The 18,421-nt window shown below is 39.4% G+C and overlaps 1 protein-coding gene across 1 annotated transcript in view; it reads right to left on the bottom strand.

Moving 5' to 3' along the window:
- The window catches only part of LOC110502541 (AT-rich interactive domain-containing protein 5B), a 76,419-nt gene that overhangs the window by 44,570 nt on the left and 13,428 nt on the right, over positions 1 to 18,421 (bottom strand). The window contains exon 4 of the mRNA XM_021580660.3: positions 3,976 to 4,206. Coding sequence (XP_021436335.2) covers positions 3,976 to 4,206 — 231 coding nt within the window. The remainder of the gene's footprint in view (positions 1 to 3,975; positions 4,207 to 18,421) is intronic.

Below are 18,421 nucleotides of genomic sequence, written 5' to 3'. Positions count from 1 at the left end.
CATTGGGACTCATTAACACAGATCATTCTCTGAACTCTGCCAGCTTAAACCAAAACAAGGCTGACAAGCAGAGTAAGGAATGCACTGAACTCTGACCTCAATCTTGATAACATCACCCTACTCCATTTAGATCCAGTTACAGTGTGTGATTCTAACATACATAGGTTTTGCCCCCACACCACCATCATACATCTTATCTGCCCTATCCCATTAGAAAATATATGTAATTAAAAATATGAAAACAGATACATTAATAGTGTCATGATCTAAAAATACATATATGTAGAGTTTACATGTTGGAGAGTTTACCATGTCCAGTTTCAGATTTGCCTAGTGCCTTTGAGTTGGCAGTGTCGCTTAATGGCTTTTGTTTAAAGAGAAAAAAACCTTTTAAGGATGAAAGTCAAGCATAACAACACACAGAGGGGCTGTCCCAAATATGGCATGTCTTTCCATGAGCGCGAATGTAAAACAGACAAAATTACGTAATGTGGGATTTGCTAAAAATGGGCTAACCTTCAAACGTTTCCAGATTATTGCTATTGACAGAGTGAAACAAAAACTAAATGGGTCTGGGGTTTTAAATAACCAAACAATCTGTTTCATATATAACTACCGAGCAGTGAAGGAGCTCAAGACTTATGCTATTCATTACCGGAAGGGAGAAATCACAGCGACCTATAAATAAATGAATGCACGGAGAAACGCACCCATACATCAATAAACCATATTTATTCTCATAGATTACGCTCTGGTTACATTTGATGGGATTGAGTTAACCAAAGAGCTATCGTTACGACTTTGTCATGTAAAATCTTCCAGCATGGTGATTATAAATAATCATATTCATTTCAAATAGGTCAGGGCATGCTTTTCCACTATACCTATTGTCTGGTTGTAGGGCAATTTATTCTTCTGAGAAATAGTGAGATATTTCCCTCGATGACTAACACAGAGGCCTTCCTCCATTGTACTGTAATGAGGATGTGAGAGATTAGTGTAAGTAAGAATGATGCTATTTACGATACTCATAAACTGTGTTCAAAAAGAACAACATGCCCCTACCTGCAAATATGAGGAGCAAAAGAGCCCCCTCACAACATACTTAAACTTCAAGGGTGTATAATATCATCCCTCATGACTCATGGATCTGACTCCAGGCTTCAGCATTCTACTCCTCAACCTCTATAAGTTGTGTTGTGTAGGAATTAAGCCACATCAAGAGCCTGTGAAAGTCTTCTCCCTCCTCGCTCTGTCCAGATAAATGATACCTCTCCAGGCTTTTTTCTGCACAGACTAAAAGGACTATAATAATGTGCATCTGGGCAGTTTGTCCTGTATGTTTCTAATTAGGATGAAAAATAAGGGATATTATGCTTCACCACACAGTCATGCTAATTCAGTAGACTGAAAATGCTTTTAGTTCAATACCAATGTGAGGTTGTTGCTAACATCTTGTGGAAAAACTCAGTGTATATGAGAAAATACAATCTATATGATTACCCAAATACATTAAAATAGTGCCAGCTTTATAACCTGATCTTAGCTTTGAAAAAAGATTTCAGAGCAGAAATTATTCCAATCTATATGGGAGAGCACATGTTAACAGTTTAGCAGGATAAAAATGGGCCTGTCTTAGGCAATCTCCAGCTTTACTGGGATTCAGTGGAGGGGAGTGACACAGGCACACAAAGGAAATCATTCCTTTATCAGTGTGTTTACATTCTGGCCTCATACTGGCCATGCTACAGTGCTTTTACAGGAACATTAACACAGTTTACACTCCAGAGCAAGTGTCCTTCATTTCACAATACGTTAAAAATAGAATCTCTTTAGGGTCTATGCATCTGGTAAGCATTAATATCCAGCAATAAATCCCCCCCCCCCCCCCCCCCTCGGGGATTACTAAAATAATTCAGATGGATTCCAGAAAATGCTCCTCTTTAATGAACATTAAAACAAATATGAGTGGAAACATCTCAAACAGGGAAACAATAACAACCATTTTTGCATAAATAGATATCGATTCTATTTCCTTTCCAGACATAGCAGCTAGAATAAAAGACTAAATGAAGGAACGCGCCTGTAGTTTCACCTCAAACATGAGTGCCTCATCAGCTTTCAAAACACTGTTTGTTTAAGCAACGGGTATTATGTTTCTCAGAGATGGGGGCAGGGAGGGTAAGCAACATTATTACTTTGTTGCAGGAAAAGAAGAATGACATGTCTCAAAATATTCTGAAAGCATGTTGCCAGGCAGGTAATAATACCAATGTTCAGGATAACATGTTCTCTCACAGCATATTCCAACCACATAATTGCAATTCTAATATGATTGCCAAAGAGCAAAGGTCATCATACTACCTCTATCTCTCAGTGGAACTGCCTTGGAACACTAATATTACTTCAAACTTTTCTTCCTAGATTATGTTATGTAATTCATCATTTTTGTTCTATCTCACAAAAAATGTGAGAATAATATGTGATAGTCACATTGTCAATACAGTCTCCGCAGTTTGGTAGAAATTAGGTTACATGAATATGGAAATAGGAAGAAAGTTGTCTGACATCATGTCAAGTTGCCTTGCTATTACTAGGGCCTTGAGTAACCAAACCATAATAAACCCCCAAGTTTATATAAATGACAGTGTCACTTCTCTAGATAGCAGAATTGTAATTATCAGCAGTGTTCCAGTAATTCTGCAGTGAAACAAATGACACTATGTCCACACACCCTGAGGTGGCTGTTTGTCAACAGAACGTCTGTTAAAGGGGCAACCCTAGAAAAAGATTTGGCCAATGATAAAGGTCAGGATTAGCATTGGAAAAGCATAAATACAATCGTTTATGGTCACTTCTAGCTTTAACAACGGCCCATTATTCACTGCCCCTGGCACTTGACCTAATAAAAATCTGGATTAAACATGGGTGAATTTAATGTTTCCTAACATGAATAAAACACACATTAATGTGGCGGATTGAGAGAACTGGTGTTTACATAAAGGAATTTCAGTCAGAGTGTGAAAAAGGCTTGTGCCTGAATACGGTGTAACACTAACAGGCGCTGGCACTATGAGCCAGTAGTACGAGCACTGGCACTATGAGCCAGTAGTACGAGCACTGGCACTATGAGCCAGTAGTACGATCACTGGCACTATGAGCCAGTAGTACAAGCACTGGCACTATGAGCCAGTAGTACGAGCGCTGGCACTATGAGCCAGTAGTACGAGCGCTGGCACTATGAGCCAGTAGTATGAGCGCTGGCACTATGAGCCAGTAGTACGAGCGCTGGCACTATGAGCCAGTAGTACGAGCGCTGGCACTATGAGCCAGTAGTACGAGCGCTGGCACTATGAGCCAGTAGTACAAGCGCTGGCACTATGAGCCAGTAGTATGAGGGCTGACACTATGAGCCAGTAGTATGAGCACTGGCACTTTGAGCCAGTAGTATGAGCACTGGCACTATGAGCCAATAGTACGAGCAGCAGCAGGATGTGAGCATGCTATTCATATAGTATTTTCCTAGGCATAAAACAGTTTCCCTTCACCTCCTTGCTTCTCTTTTAAAATTAAATTACACACACTGACAATCTCTCCAAAAATGTTGACCTGTTCCACAATTACTATGAGTTAAGCTATACAACAGTGCTCTTTGTGGAAACGCACAAAGTTAAAGAAAGACTATCTTAAGGGCCGATGATACTCAGTCTGGTGTGTTTTGAAGGGTTGGGGTCAGTTCAATTTCAATTCAGTCAATTTAGGAAGTGAATTTAATACTCTCAGGTCCATAGGGTATTTTGAAATCATAAATTGAATTTCAATTCATCCCCTGAAGTGACTTGAATCAAAGTAGAAGTGACCCCACCCTGGGTGGTGTTTAGTCGGCGCAAAATTGGAGAAAACCTTTTGAAACTGAGCAGTTACTGAGCAGAAACTGAACAGTTACTACCTGCACCCTAGCGCTTTGGGATTTACCGAACTCTTCGCAGACACTCTCATTCTGCAGCAGGGTGGGGTGTTCGAAGGTGTCCCTGCAGTAGAGGATGCGTGTGGTGTCGTGTTGGGAGGCGATGCCGCCCAAAGCCAGCACGGTGTGGTCCGTCAGCAGGGCAGACGGCTGCTCTCTGAGCCGGGCCAGGACCGAGCGGTAACGACAGTACTGGGGGTAGCTCATCACCAGCACTTTCTTGCCGTCATCTTCCTGACCTGGAACAAAACAAATGTAGAAACAAACAGTTAGCCCTAGTTTCAAACAAATATAGTTTAAACCCACACACACGCTGATAATGACACATTTCACTTAGATAGGGGAATTAATAATACTTTATGTATGACGTAAACTGATAATAGCAGAGGCAAAGAGAAAGCAAATGTCAAGGCAACGGAGATTTTCACATCTAGATTGACAGGTTTTAACAAGCAACATATAGGTAAATTCAAGCAGCAGTTTTCCCAGGATTGTTCATTTTAGGAAAACAAGCATGTAAGAAATGCCCCTTAAGGCAGTCTTGTCATTCAGAAACAGGCAGTTTATGTAGAAAATGTTGTAACCTTCTTAGAGAAAACCCTAGACAATCCATCAAAATCTACCAGCTGATATGGCTATGTATATCGTGCAATATATGACAGGAAAAAACATATACTTTATGATGGGGAAATATACTAGTATTGAGCCCAAACCGTGTACTGTTAGACATGAAATAATAAAATATACCCCTTGGCCCATATAAGCATAAAAATCCACCATGTATGCATTGCAACACATCTACAGAAATGTAAGGTTGAGTTGGCAAAACTGCTAGACCTGGGCAAGGGAAAGATAAATCATAAAGAAATGGAACACTCCCTCATTCACCCTCCCTTCCCTCTCCCTATTTCTCTTGTTCTCTCTCTTTCACTGCATACAGTATAGACTGAATATCTAGCTATTAAAATTTGTTGAACAATCCCTGGGTAGCATTACTTGGCATATATCCAGCCGGAGGTGTTATGCATAATGAGGTGTTGAATGCAGGTATTCTGTAGTAGCACCTACTAAAACATTCCACAACATAACAATGGGGCTTTTTGTATGAGGTACTGTACATGTACTAGGTTTTGGGTGATATGGATAATAATTAAAATCATAATTGTCGATGATAATCATTGATATGAAATATGATCTGAATAGTCCAACAAAAATTCTATTGGAAAGGGTCAGGTGGCACACCTCTATTTGACACCATTAATTTGCAGCCCAGCCCTACTTGGTACCATAGTCCAATAGAGCCACCCTTCACAGACAACCGAGCCAGTTAGTTAACTACACATGACTAATACTTCAAAAGGGAGGGAATGAAAGCCCCCTCCTCAAACACACACACCACAGATGTGTGTCTGTGGTCGCATGCAATTACTGCTTGGTGGCACTTGGTTTTTATCCAAATGTCAAGGATTTTATTTGAACTAGCCAACCCTGGAACCTGGCAATCTCCTGAGGGCCCTCCCAGCATTCTCTTGATTAGATTCAACTTGCTGGGGAAGAAGCCATGGGGCATTTACTGTATAGTAGGACTAAGTACCTGTGTGTGAATGAAAGTGCGAGTGCGTGTGTGTGTGTGAGAGAAACTGCGTGTGCATAATGGTATACACACCTTATGTCCCTTTGTTCGTAAAGTCTGACCTTTCCAAATAAAGGACATTGTTATCTTTACATAATCATTTAAATTGGCTGGGGCCTTAGCTCTGTCACTAGAGAGTTAAAATCCGGAGAGAAAGGACATTATGTAATTGATCTCTCTCTGTTTTTACTACTTTCGACTAAAACAGCTGGTTTTTGACAAGAAGCTTTTGTGTAGGACCTAGAGGCACTTCTATGATGATTAAACTACCATGTAACAGATTTGTATTTATTTTTATGCATCGTCAAGCAATCTCAAAACTAATAAACACAACACAGTGTCTGTATCATCAGCATAAACACAATGTGACAGGATGTAATCAAAACAATTCAAGACAGGTGATTACTATTCATAACCGAGGACATATAAGAGTGTATTACACAATATGCAATTCAACTGTAACTATACAGTAGACGGATTATAGTGCCTCCATAAGAAAATCTAAGTGCAGAACTCAATTACAAGGCAACTCAAGGACAAGGTCGATGAATCTGGGATATAGGCCTACTATTTATAATACCGCTGCTTCCTGCATCACCATTACTCTGAACAACCATAGGCAATGAGCGCATTTTTGCTTTTCACTTCTCCGGTCATTGATAACAACCCTTTCAAACCTACTTGTGGGTTTCCTTCCATTGAGATTGCATGGTGAAGAGTAAAGGAAATTGTATTTTCAAAACACAGACTCCAAAAAACTATTTTATGCTAGGAAAAACCCAATGCATTAACCAAATTGCTTTTGTAAACTGTATGGCTTACATTTCAAACAAGCTTACAATCATTACACCAGACAAAAGAACTGACAAGATCTTTCAAAAGACTGTGACTGAAGTTCTGTTCACTGAGGCAAAAATGCGGACATACATCATTCTCACACAATCACTCACTCAGCTGAAATGTGCTGTTGTCAAAATGTCCACATTATCTAACCAGCCAAGGAATTTACTGAAGCTTAATGTGATAGGATTTGAGAGAGGTAATAAATGTATGAGCCAATAACGTCACTTTGATATCTGTTCTTACAGTAGGTACCCCACAGATATCAAAACAACATGTAAAGCTTTTCAAAGTAGAGGGAATAAACGAGGGAAACTGGAGAAGGAGACTATTTTGTATTCTCTCTCCATCCACTACCTTTTTGCTGTTCAGCTCTGTATTGATTTCAGAGGTTGCCTTGTTTCCATTTACCAAAGACGTCTTTCATAATGTATAACACATAACGGATTCATCCTCCTCTCTTTCCTGCAGCATATACACTTTTCATATAAAGGACGACACAGAGAGCTATATGCATGCTGGCTCTCAAGCTGTTTGTTTTTATTGAACCAAAAAAGCACAGCATCTGCCAGTAATAAATACTGGACAGAATGCAAAAAGACAATCATATTTCAGTAACGACTAGCTTGTCCTCCCTAAGGGAAAAAAAAAAATCAAAACCCCTTCATATTCATGACGCATAATGTATCCACCATGATTCAATGGGCTCCAATCACCTCTGCTACATTACACTCAAGTATTGACTCGCATCTTCACAACAACCAATAATATCAGCTGCATCAAAAAATGGCCCGGTTTAGATCAGCCCTAAGAGAACTATTAGTCCCTGTTATATTCACAAGGCATGTCCGTAAAGCCTTCAAAGCGAATGGTATTCTCACAAAAGGCCACAAACACCCAGAGGAAATGTTCTATTGAAATGGTATGAAGGGCAGCAGAGGGCTGCTCTCTCTGCAAGTTGGTTCCTGTTCTTAATTATCTAACAGCACTAAAGTGCCTCTTTCTGTTCTAGATTTTTTAAGGAGTGGAGAGGGGGAGGGTGTCCTCCTGAGACAAAAATAAACATTTATATAATTTTCACCTCCATTTATTCAAGTGTGCTGCGCAAGAATTCAGGCCAGCTACATGCATACTGAAGAAAAAAACTGCACAATTACTCTACACACTGTTCTTAATTTGGTTCCAGATGTTCTCACAGTTCACATAATTTTTTTTAGCAATAAACGACATTTAAAAAAACATACTCCTATTTCAAAATGGTTTAGAAAAAGAACGCAGCACTTTCCCTTTGTTGATTTATGTGATTCTATTACATTAAACATTCCTTCCCCTAAGCGGGCTCTGCTCCCTAGCAACAAGCGCTAGCAGTTCTAATGTCGTTGGCATGGGGCCAGTGTAAGCTGTCTGCGTTATTGATTGCTAGATTGAAAAGTTTGCATTTAATAGGCTCTGTAATACATGATGAAATTATTCAGAGCTCCTTGTGCCAAATTGGTTCCTTTGACTATCAAAGACCATGGCTATTACAAACAAGGCAGCATCCAAATGTTCCAGAGGTTTTATGCCTGAACCAAATTATAGCTTCAACCCTGCATCACCACAACCATACTCCAAACATAAGACCCATAATTGCCTATACCAGAAAGGTATTATTGTTAGGAACAAGAAAGTTGACTTAGACAAGCAGAAACAGAGATTTTACCGAACTGACAGTCAATATCTTTTGTCCGTGGTAAACAGGCCCCAACAGCGTACCCTGGTCTTTGTTTTATTCTTCCAGTGAGATTAATGGCTCTGTTTGCCTTTGCCAATCCAGATATTGCAGTATAGCACTACTCCTCATTCACAAATTATTAACAGTGGCCAGGCTGTTATGTAGAAAACCTTACCCAAAGGAGATTATCAGTGTAAATGACTGAATCTAAGGATGAAAAGAAGGCCAGGGAAAATCGGAGGCATTTAATTCCACTACTTTTACAGTACCAAAAGTTTGGACAAACCCACTCATTCAAGGGTTTTTCTTTATTTTACTATTTTCTATATTGTAGAATAATAGTGAAGACACCAAAACTATGAAATAACATTTCATGGCATTTTCTCAATCAGCTTCACCTGGAATGCTTTTCCTACAGAGTTCCCACATATGCTGAGCACTTGTTTGCTGCTTTTCCTTCACTCTCCAACTCATCCCAAACCATCTTAATTGGGTTGAGGTCAGGTGATTGTGGAGGCCAGGTCATCTGATGCAGCACTCCATCAATCTCCTTTTTGATCAAATAGCCCTTACACAGCCTGGAGGTGTGTTGGGTCATTGTCCAGTTGAAAAACAAACGATAGTCCCACTAAGCGCAAACCAGATGGGATGGCATATTGCTGTAGAATTCTGTGGTAGCCATGCTGGTTAAGTGTGCCTTGAATTCTAAATAAATCACTGACAGTGTCACCAGCAAAGCACCCCCACACCTCCTCCTCCATGCTTCACGGTGGGAACCACACATACTCCAAACGGGCTCCCGAGTGGTGCAGCAAACTAAGGCACTACATCTCAGTGATAGAGGCGTCACTACAGACCCTGGTTCGATCCTGGGCTGTATCACAACCAGCAGTGATTGGGAGTTCCATAGTGCGGCGTACAACTGACCCAGCGTTGTCTGGGTTAGGGGAGGCTTTGGCCGGGGTAGGCCGTCATTGTAAAATAAGAATTTGTTCTTAACTGACTTTCCTAATTAAATAAAGGTCAAATAAAAATATAAAATAAAACATGCAGAGATCATTAGTTCACCTACTCTGCGTCTCACAAAGACACAACGGTTGGAACCAAAAATCTCAAATTTGGACTCATCAGACCAAAGGAAAGATTTGCACCGGTCTAATGTCCATTGCTCGTGTTTCTTGGACCAAGCAAGTCTCTTCTTCTTATTGGTGTCCTTTAGTAGTGGTTTCTTTACAGCAATTCGTCCATGAAGGCCTGATTCACGCAGTCTTCTCTGAACAGTTGATGTTGAGATGTGTCTGTTACTTGAACTCTGTGAAGCATTTATTTGGCCTGCAATTTCTAAGGCTGGTAACTCTAAATGAACTTGTCCTCTGCAACAGAGGTAACTCTGGGTCTTCCTTTCCTGTGGCGGTCCTCATGAAAGCCAGTTTCATCATAGCGCTTGATGGTTTTTGCGACTGCATTTGAAGAAACTTCAAAAGTTCTCTTAATTTTCCAGATTGACTGACCTTCATGTCTTAAAGTAATGATGGATTGTCGTTTCTTTTTGCTTATTTGAGCTGTTCTTAGCATGATATAGACTTGGTCTTTTACCAAATAGGGCTGTACACCCCTACCTTGTCACAACACAACTGATTGGCACAAATGCATTAAGAAGGAAAGAAATTCTACAAATGAACTTTTAACAAAGCACGTCTGTTAACTGAAATGACTACCTCATGAAGCTGGTTGAGAGATTACCAAGAGTGTGCAATGCTGTCATCAAGGCAAAGGGTGGCTACTTTGAAGAATCTCAAATATAAAATATATTTTGATTTGTTTAACTTCTCTAGGGTAGGGGGCAGCATTTGGAATTTTGGATGAAAAGCATGCTCAAATTAAACTGCTTTCCACTCAGGCCCAGAAGATAGGATATGCATATAATTAGTCGATTTGGATAGAAAACACTCTAAAGTTTCTAAAGTTAAATAATGTCTGTGAGTATAACATAACTGATTTGGCAGGTGAAAACCTGAGAAAAATCCATTCAGGAAGTAGGATTTTTGTTGTTGTTGTAGTTTTCTATTCAATGCCATTACAGTATCCATTGACTTAGGACTCAAATTGCAGTTCCTATGCCTTCCACTAGATGTCACCAGTCTTTAGAAATTGTTTCAGGCTTGTATTCTGAAAAATGAGGGTGTAAGAGCAGTCTGAATGAGTGGACCCTGCAGTGACACAGAGCTTTTTCAAGTGCGCGACCAAGAGTGCCTTTCTTGTTTACCTTTTATATTGACAACGTTATTGTCTGGTTGAAATATTAACGATTATTTAGGCTAAAAACAACCAGAGGATTGAATATAAACATCGTTTGACATGTTTCTATGAACTTTACGGATACAGTTTGGATATTTTGTCTGCCTGTTGTGACTACATTTGAGCCTGTGGATTACTGAAGAAAACGTGCGAACAAAGCGGAGGTTTTCGGATATAAAGAGAGACTTTATCGAACAAAAGGAACATTTATTGAATAAATGAATGTCTTCTGAGTGCAAACATATGAAGATCATCAAAGGTAAGTGATTCATTTTATCCCTATTTCTGACTTGTGTAACTCTTCTACTGTGCTGGTTACTGTTTGTAATGATTTGTCTGCTGGGCTATATTCTCAAATAATTGTAAGGTATGCTTTCGCAGTAAAGCATTTTTAAAATCTGACACCGTGGTTGGATTCACAAGAAGTTAATCCTTAAACCTAAGTAAAATAGTTGTATCTTTTCTGAATTTTTATAATGAGTATTTCTGTATTTGAATTTGGCGCTCTGCAATCTCACTGGATGTTGCCAGGTGGGATGCTAGCGTGTCCAAACTTTTGACTGGTACTGTAAGTCCAAAGGGGTTTTCTCCCAGGTGATGATATACAATCTCTTCTGATGGGCCGGCCTTTCCATTTGTCACGCGGCATTGTTCGACACAAACTCAATTGAGCAGCTGTAATCTTGGATCATAACGATCATGAATGAGTTCATGGCCTATACATTTTCCGTGCATTCTAGAATATAATTGATGAGTTTTCCTTTAAATATATCTTTAATGGGACACAGAGTTCCCATTTGGGCCAAAATTTGGAATTGGGTCAGAGGGAATTATATGTCATTCCTGATTAAACTTGCTGTGTATATTTCCTCAAATACCCCCCCCCCCCCCCCCCCCCCCCCCCAATTGTAAAATCATGGCAGGTCACTGAGGGCATACAGAGTATAAAAAAGAACATGACTTAATATTTCAGTTAAAGACAGAAAGAAAGGGGAGTAAACTACAGACTATTGAGGACATGCATGTTTCCTATTCTAAGGACTATAATGAGAGAAGAGGGGGTGGGGGCTGTCACTCAACAGAGCCCATTGTGAATTCCTGTCATTATGTAAGAAACTCTCATATTAGCAGATCTGTACAGGGAAGCTTAAAATAAACAGTAGATAGGCTAAGCCAACTGGAACTAATTAAATAATTACATCCAGTACAATGAACAATTTACATGGATGAATGTAAGAACAACTACTGGAACATTTATTTCTAATAACGGAATAATGATATTAGTGCCATATTGATGAAACAATGTTGTTTTTTGTCCCTAAAATGTAAAACCTTGAACAGTTAGATATACAAATATTCATATTGTCATGCAAAAATAATATTGTCGTGTCAAAATAAGATTGGCATAAAGTGCCTCCAAAAATCCATGATGTATGGCGAAAAGAAACTGTTCACTCTCCTTTTGAATTCGTTTTCACAACAATGACTGGGATAAATGGTGGAGAGTAACAGAGCTAATGAATAAAACTGATTTTAACAAGTGGCCGACACATAGAAAACGGAAATGAAATAACTGCCACGACAACACAATGGGAAAAAAAGAGTCCATGAATGCTTAAGTCTATCAACTAGGCCTACAGTGTATGTCTTTCTTTGTTCTACCTGTGAGACGTATCACCCTTTTTAGAAACAACAAAACATTGGTCAAACTGTCTAAAGGTACATTTTGTACTTCCCAAACGTAACACTTCGTATGGATAAACTAACCGTAACATTTTATAGGTAGACTCAGCGATATGACGCAGGTGCACAAAGTAAACAGAATAGTGGGTCAATTTCCGCAACAACTAAGAGCGTTGAACGCAAGGCTAAACTTCTTAGCTGTTTTGGTCCTGTACCTACCATTCTCAAACAACGTGAAGGGAACCCATGCACATGCTCAGATACTGTGTGTGACTGTGTGATGGACGGAATCTTGCATCTTGCTCATCGCAATATCTGTAGTGCTGCTTGTGGCAACGTCATTTCACTGAGTCCACCTTTAAATACCCACAATATACAATATATATATATTTGATTTACAAATACTGAAACTTTTCTTAAACAATGTCAGTGGGAAGGAAATCATTGAACCTGAGTTTAATAGCACTAACAACCCCCCACTGACAAAAATAACTTTGTTCCTGTGCAGTGAATATGAATGGCAAAGCTGTTTTTGCAGTGTGGGTTTCTGCAGTGCAGTTCTGATTGAATTCCAGCATGTAAAAGTAATCTGCACAAAAAGACTGCAACTGGAGCAGCATGAAATGCATTCATAACACAGATGGACTAATATATGTTCTCATGAAATATTCAATGATATTATGGTGGGATGATGGGCTGGCAATAAAAACTAAAGGGCAAGGCATACTGACTCTACGAGCCTTGGCAACCTATATAATAAAAGCCACATTGTATATTCGCAAACAAAGGGAATGCCCTCAAGTTGAAATTAATAATGTCACTATGATGGCTTTAAGAAAAGGGCGTGTGCGTGTGTGTGTTTGGTTCTGTGTACGCGTGTGTCTGTGTATCGTGTCTGTGCATGCATGTGTGCATGTTGATGTCTATTTATCCTGTCTTTTTCTGCTCAACTTTAATGAAACGAATCCAATAAAGATAACTTGATTAGGGAATCTTTGAGTGGAGTAATGCTCCCTCTATGTGTCTAGCTGTTTGGGATGGCTTTCATGTTATAGGAGAGGTCACATCAATAACAGGTATGTTGTTTCAGAGCTGGTTAATGGACAGACAAAACCCTTCATTTCCTCTGTGAGATCACCCCTGGGTTTCCATTGTTTAACAGTCCACCAGAAAAGCCTCTCACCCCCTGAAGCACACAGGTGAAAAACAGCTTGAAATTACAAACATTATCTGACATTTTAAAAGAAAATGAAATGAATAAACTGGTTTTGCCATCGGAATCCAAATTTGATTACAAAGCACATGCCTGCTAGAACGTGTTTTTCTGGCCCATTCAAATTCGAGGCATGCTCAAACGCTCCCCACATCTAATAGATTTTTCCACCCCGCCACACAATTTACTGCTTACAGATTTAGAATTATTTGGCTTCCGGCCAAACTTCAGTCATAAGGGAATTAATGATATGAGCAGATCAGTGAGCGAAAAACAGCTTGTGATTCTCTCTCCAACAGGTTTGAAAATAATAAAGGACATGCCCATAAACCAAAACCCACTGCTATCAGAGTCACACAATCAATAGAACACTCCATTGAATTACTTCAAAGCTTAGGACAGTTCAAGAATTTGTTTGAGGAAATTGCATAGGGAGAGAAAATGACAAAGGGAGCGTATGGCATCTATCTGATTAATACACAGTTGAATGAAGAATATGCTTTACAACAAGACATCCTTTGATTTCAAATCCATTCCTTTGTCTATAGGATCACAATATTGGTGTCATAGTCTGTTTCCTCCCACAGTATAATAGAAAAGCTACATAAACTACAATCATATGTTTATTACTTGGATAATTCAAGCTAGAGAAAGAAATCTGGTTTCTATTCTCTTATCATTCCGCTGAGCTCTCTCTGAAAGATAATGAGAAGGTTATAATCTATAGACTGTATCAATTCAAAATATTTAAACTGAAACATTTTCTGAAGATTGCCAGTGGCAGCATCTCAACAGTTATAAATAATGTATAATGCTTTATGCAGTGGATTAATTATATTTATATGGAGCACCTGTGAAACATACAATTTTCATTCAAGTAGGAATGTAAATGTTGTTAACTAGAAAGCAGCATGGTTGACTGTTCTTCCTGTAAATAATTTAATCATCGACCTCCAGCTAGGTGAGAAGAGAGGGGGGTAGAGAAAGAGTGAAAAATGTGACCTTGCACAATTCATGTCATCATGTCACAGCACAAGTCTTTCTGGGTGAAAGAGCTGCAGTTGTGAAGAATGAATCATGACCCAAATGATCCACACATGTTCTCTCTTTCTTCTCTCTCTCTCTCTCTCTCTCTCTCTCTCTCTCTTTCTCTTTCTCTCTCTCTCTCTCTCACTCTCTCAACCCTCATTTCCTTCCTCAACATTGGGGCTTTTCTTAATTGTTGGAACATACAGTAGATGGCTAGATGCAGATACTGATGTCACAGTAATATACTGCATGTAAAAAGCTTGAAGTTAAAAATATATATTAAAATAAACATCTTAAGCCATCTTAAGTCTCCTGTCCAGTCCAGTCCACTGGAATAGAACCAATTTTGACAGGCCCAAAATTGGGACAGTTCTCTTGGGGATCGATGTAAACTTTCCCTGCTAAGGCTGCATGGTGGAATTGGTATCTTTACACCTGCAAGTCCAGATAAGTGTAATTTTGCTCTTAACCCTGATCATTTAGTATGTGGAGAGCCTTGAAAGTTAATTCTTCCTCAAGACGGCACTTGAATTATAATAGCCATCTCCACTCTCACTTCACGCTGTAAAAAGAATCACTGTGGTCGATGCGGCGCTCTAGCTAGCAGGCAAGGCAAGGGCACTGTTTTTCAAATTAATTACAGTGGAGATCTCGGTTTTCCTATCCTTTGTGATCAGAGCACATAGCTTAGTTGCTATAATATATAATAATAATTATAATATAATTCACATAAGCAATAGCACTGTGAATCTGCTATTCATAACACATTTGTAGAGAGCATTATTTAAGCTTTCCATGCACTGCACTTTTCATTGACTGTCTGCCAGGAAATATTTGGATGCACTAGGATACAAAATGTTTCCCTCGAACAATAGAACAGTGTATTACTATTTAGCGCACAATTTATTTCCATGCAATCTCTGTCAGTATCCTGTTCTTTCAATGAATAAATGGCTCTGATATATACTGTAGATCATCCATGTTATGAATAGAACTGATCAAGCACGAAAGCTCTATCCAACACTAAGAAACTCAATGGCTTATAAATAATAATTTCCCCAAAAATATCTAAAATCAAAATAATGATTCAGAAGCTTTAACAAAACCTACATTGCTAGCGGCAGGACACTCGAGGAAAGCGTGCAATATCTCTTGTTGATTCATATTTCATTTCAATCATCAGCTCATCACAGCCATATAGCTATCCAAACTGCAGCTCCCTGGAATAGCGTGCCTTTGTTGAATGATTCCTCTCTTATCGTTAGAGAGCCAACGGCAGGCAAGCGAGGGAACACATGCCACAGGGCTAGGGCTGCTGGTGCCCTGCCAGGGGAGTTCTGCTGACCCGGCACATTCAGCTGGCAGCCAGTGAGAGACTCCACTGGAGGGACAAGTGCATTTACACAGCCTGATGGAGTCATTAATGGCTACATCGCTCATTAGCATCACACAGACACAGACAATATTAGAAGGTGACGAGACTGACATCAGAAAAATCGATACAGCTTTTTTTGTCCCTCTGATATTTTCTGCTATTCCTATTACACAATCACCACAAATGCACATATAGAGAAGCACTGGCGCACGCACACGCACACACACACACACACACACACACACACACACACACACACACACACACACACACACACACACACACACACTATTGATTCCTCATGTAGTAGAATGACAAGGCGGCCATTATTGATTCTCCAATCCACTTTCTGCATGAAAATGTAATGATATAGAGTGTATTCAAGGGCAATGTAACACTCAAATGAAAAAACAAGCAAGCTCTCCAGCTACTGGAGGATATATGCATCATACACATCACCCAAAACAATAACAACCATCAATAGCCCATTCTGAAGGGCTTTTTCTCAATTTGCTTTGTCTATGTTGTACCTTCTTTCAGTTATTCTCTAGTCAAATGTTTTTGGTTGTGGAAAAAACAATTTTTTGCAAAATATTACAGCAGTATCTCTAGAAATCCCAAATTGATACAACTATGTATTACCTCCTCATGCCTTTTGCACACAATGTATATAGACTATTTTTTTCTTTTTTCTACTGTGTTAATGACTTGTTTATTGTTTACTCCATGTGTAACTCTGTGTTGTTGTCTGTTCACACTGCTATGCTTTATCTTGGTCAGGTCGCAGTTGTAAATGAGAACTTGTTCTCAACTAGCCTACCTGGTTAAATAAAGGTGAAATAAAAAATAAATAAAAATGTGTGACAAGACCTTCTACTTGTATTGACGTCAATAGGAGATTTTTATATGAAGACAGGGAGGACTCTGTAACTACGAATTAAAAGAAAAAACTAAATAGAAAAACATGAAATTGGAGTTAGAGAATGCGGAATGTGTCATTAACATTGTATGACAATTATGCTACTTCATCTGAAGGGGTAAAAACAAAAATATACTCAAAGTCCTTCACATTTCTTCTGTTTAAATAAACCAGCAAATATGTAATATCTGCAAGGATTAGCATGACTCATCAGCCTCCTTTATATCTTGTGATTCATGTTCTGTTCAATGCAGCAGTAAAATACCACAATGAGCAGTGTTGAACTGTGAGGGCCATCTATGCCATAAGAGAAGGCCTAAGGATTTATGAAATAATTGTCCTTTTGTATTTAATCTTTTCAATAATATTTTCAATATGTTCTGATTTAAAGATGCAGTCCGGGATCTTAATTAAAACCCCTTATACTGGCCTCCCGAGTGATGCAGCGGACTATGGCACTGCATCGCAGTGCTTGAGGTGTCACTACAGACCTGGGTTTGATCCCAATTTGGGAGAAAAAAAGGGGGTAAAATACAAAATAAAAAAATAAAAACTCACTTGAACTCATGGAAAATGGCCTATATGGATAGTTTGAAATGTTTCTAAAATAACTATAAAAAGCATATGCATGATCATGGTAGCAATTGAAAGAGAACACTTTATCAGACCAAAAAGTGAGGACACAACAATTCAACTGACACATGACTGAATCCAAACATTACACTGTTGATTTTATGTGCATTTGACATTTAGTCTACCTTTCACAGCATTTGTCATCAATCAAATCTGAAAATAGTCTGAATACATTCAGTAACATAATAAGAATATGGTTTGAATGAAAGGTCTAACTGATGTCTTAGTTAGACCACGCCGCACCTCTCCAAACTGGCCACGCACCTCTCCAAACTGGCCACGCACCTCTCCAAACTGGCCACGCACCTCTCCAAACTGGCCACGCACCTCTCCAAACTGTGCACAGTTCCAAAGTCATTTCAATGCACTTCTATGACTCAAGGAAAGAGCCTTCAACTATAAGGTGTTTTTTTGAGCTCTCCTAACTTTTCCGGAACTGAAGCAAGCACACTTGTAGTTTTTTGTTTGGACCACAGCCCCCAACATCATACAATTACTGTTGTTGTTTACACGATAAAAAAATACTATAAATCACATTCTGGGCAAGGTGGTCATCATTCCAAAGCTTATTATATTGCCAACTAAATCATAAAATTTGATCTTACAGTGTGAGGCATTCACAAGGCACTTCAGACAAACAAGACTAATTTTGTTGCGCATAAAATTTACATTTAAGTACGTGTTCCGCAGATAAATTCCTTCACAATACGACAAACATTGTGACCTGTACGCTCTCGTTGGTTGGCCCTCGCTCATACTCGTCGCCAAACCCACTGGCTACAGGTTATCTACAAATCTCTGCTAGGTAAAGCCCCGCCTTATCTCAGCTCACTGGTCACCATAGCAGCACCCACTCGTAGCATGCGCTCCAGCAGGTATATTTCACTGGTCACCCCCAAAGCCAATTCCTCCGTTGGTCGTCTTTCCTTCCAGTTCTCTGCTGCCCATGACTGGAACGAATTGCAAAAATCTCTAAAGCTGGAGCCTCACATCTCCCTCATTAGCTTTAAGCACCACCTGTCAGAGCAGCTTACAGATCACTGCACCTGTACATAGCCCATCTGTAAACAGCCCATCTATCTACCTACCTCATCCCCATACTGGTATTTATTTTATT

This window comes from Oncorhynchus mykiss, chromosome 23 (genome assembly GCF_057628025.1).
Source record: "Oncorhynchus mykiss isolate SJ-2025 chromosome 23, ASM5762802v1, whole genome shotgun sequence".
Classification (NCBI taxonomy): domain Eukaryota; kingdom Metazoa; phylum Chordata; class Actinopteri; order Salmoniformes; family Salmonidae; genus Oncorhynchus; species Oncorhynchus mykiss.
Note: the sequence above shows the minus strand (reverse complement) of the source record. Positions and strands in the feature narration are given on the sequence as shown.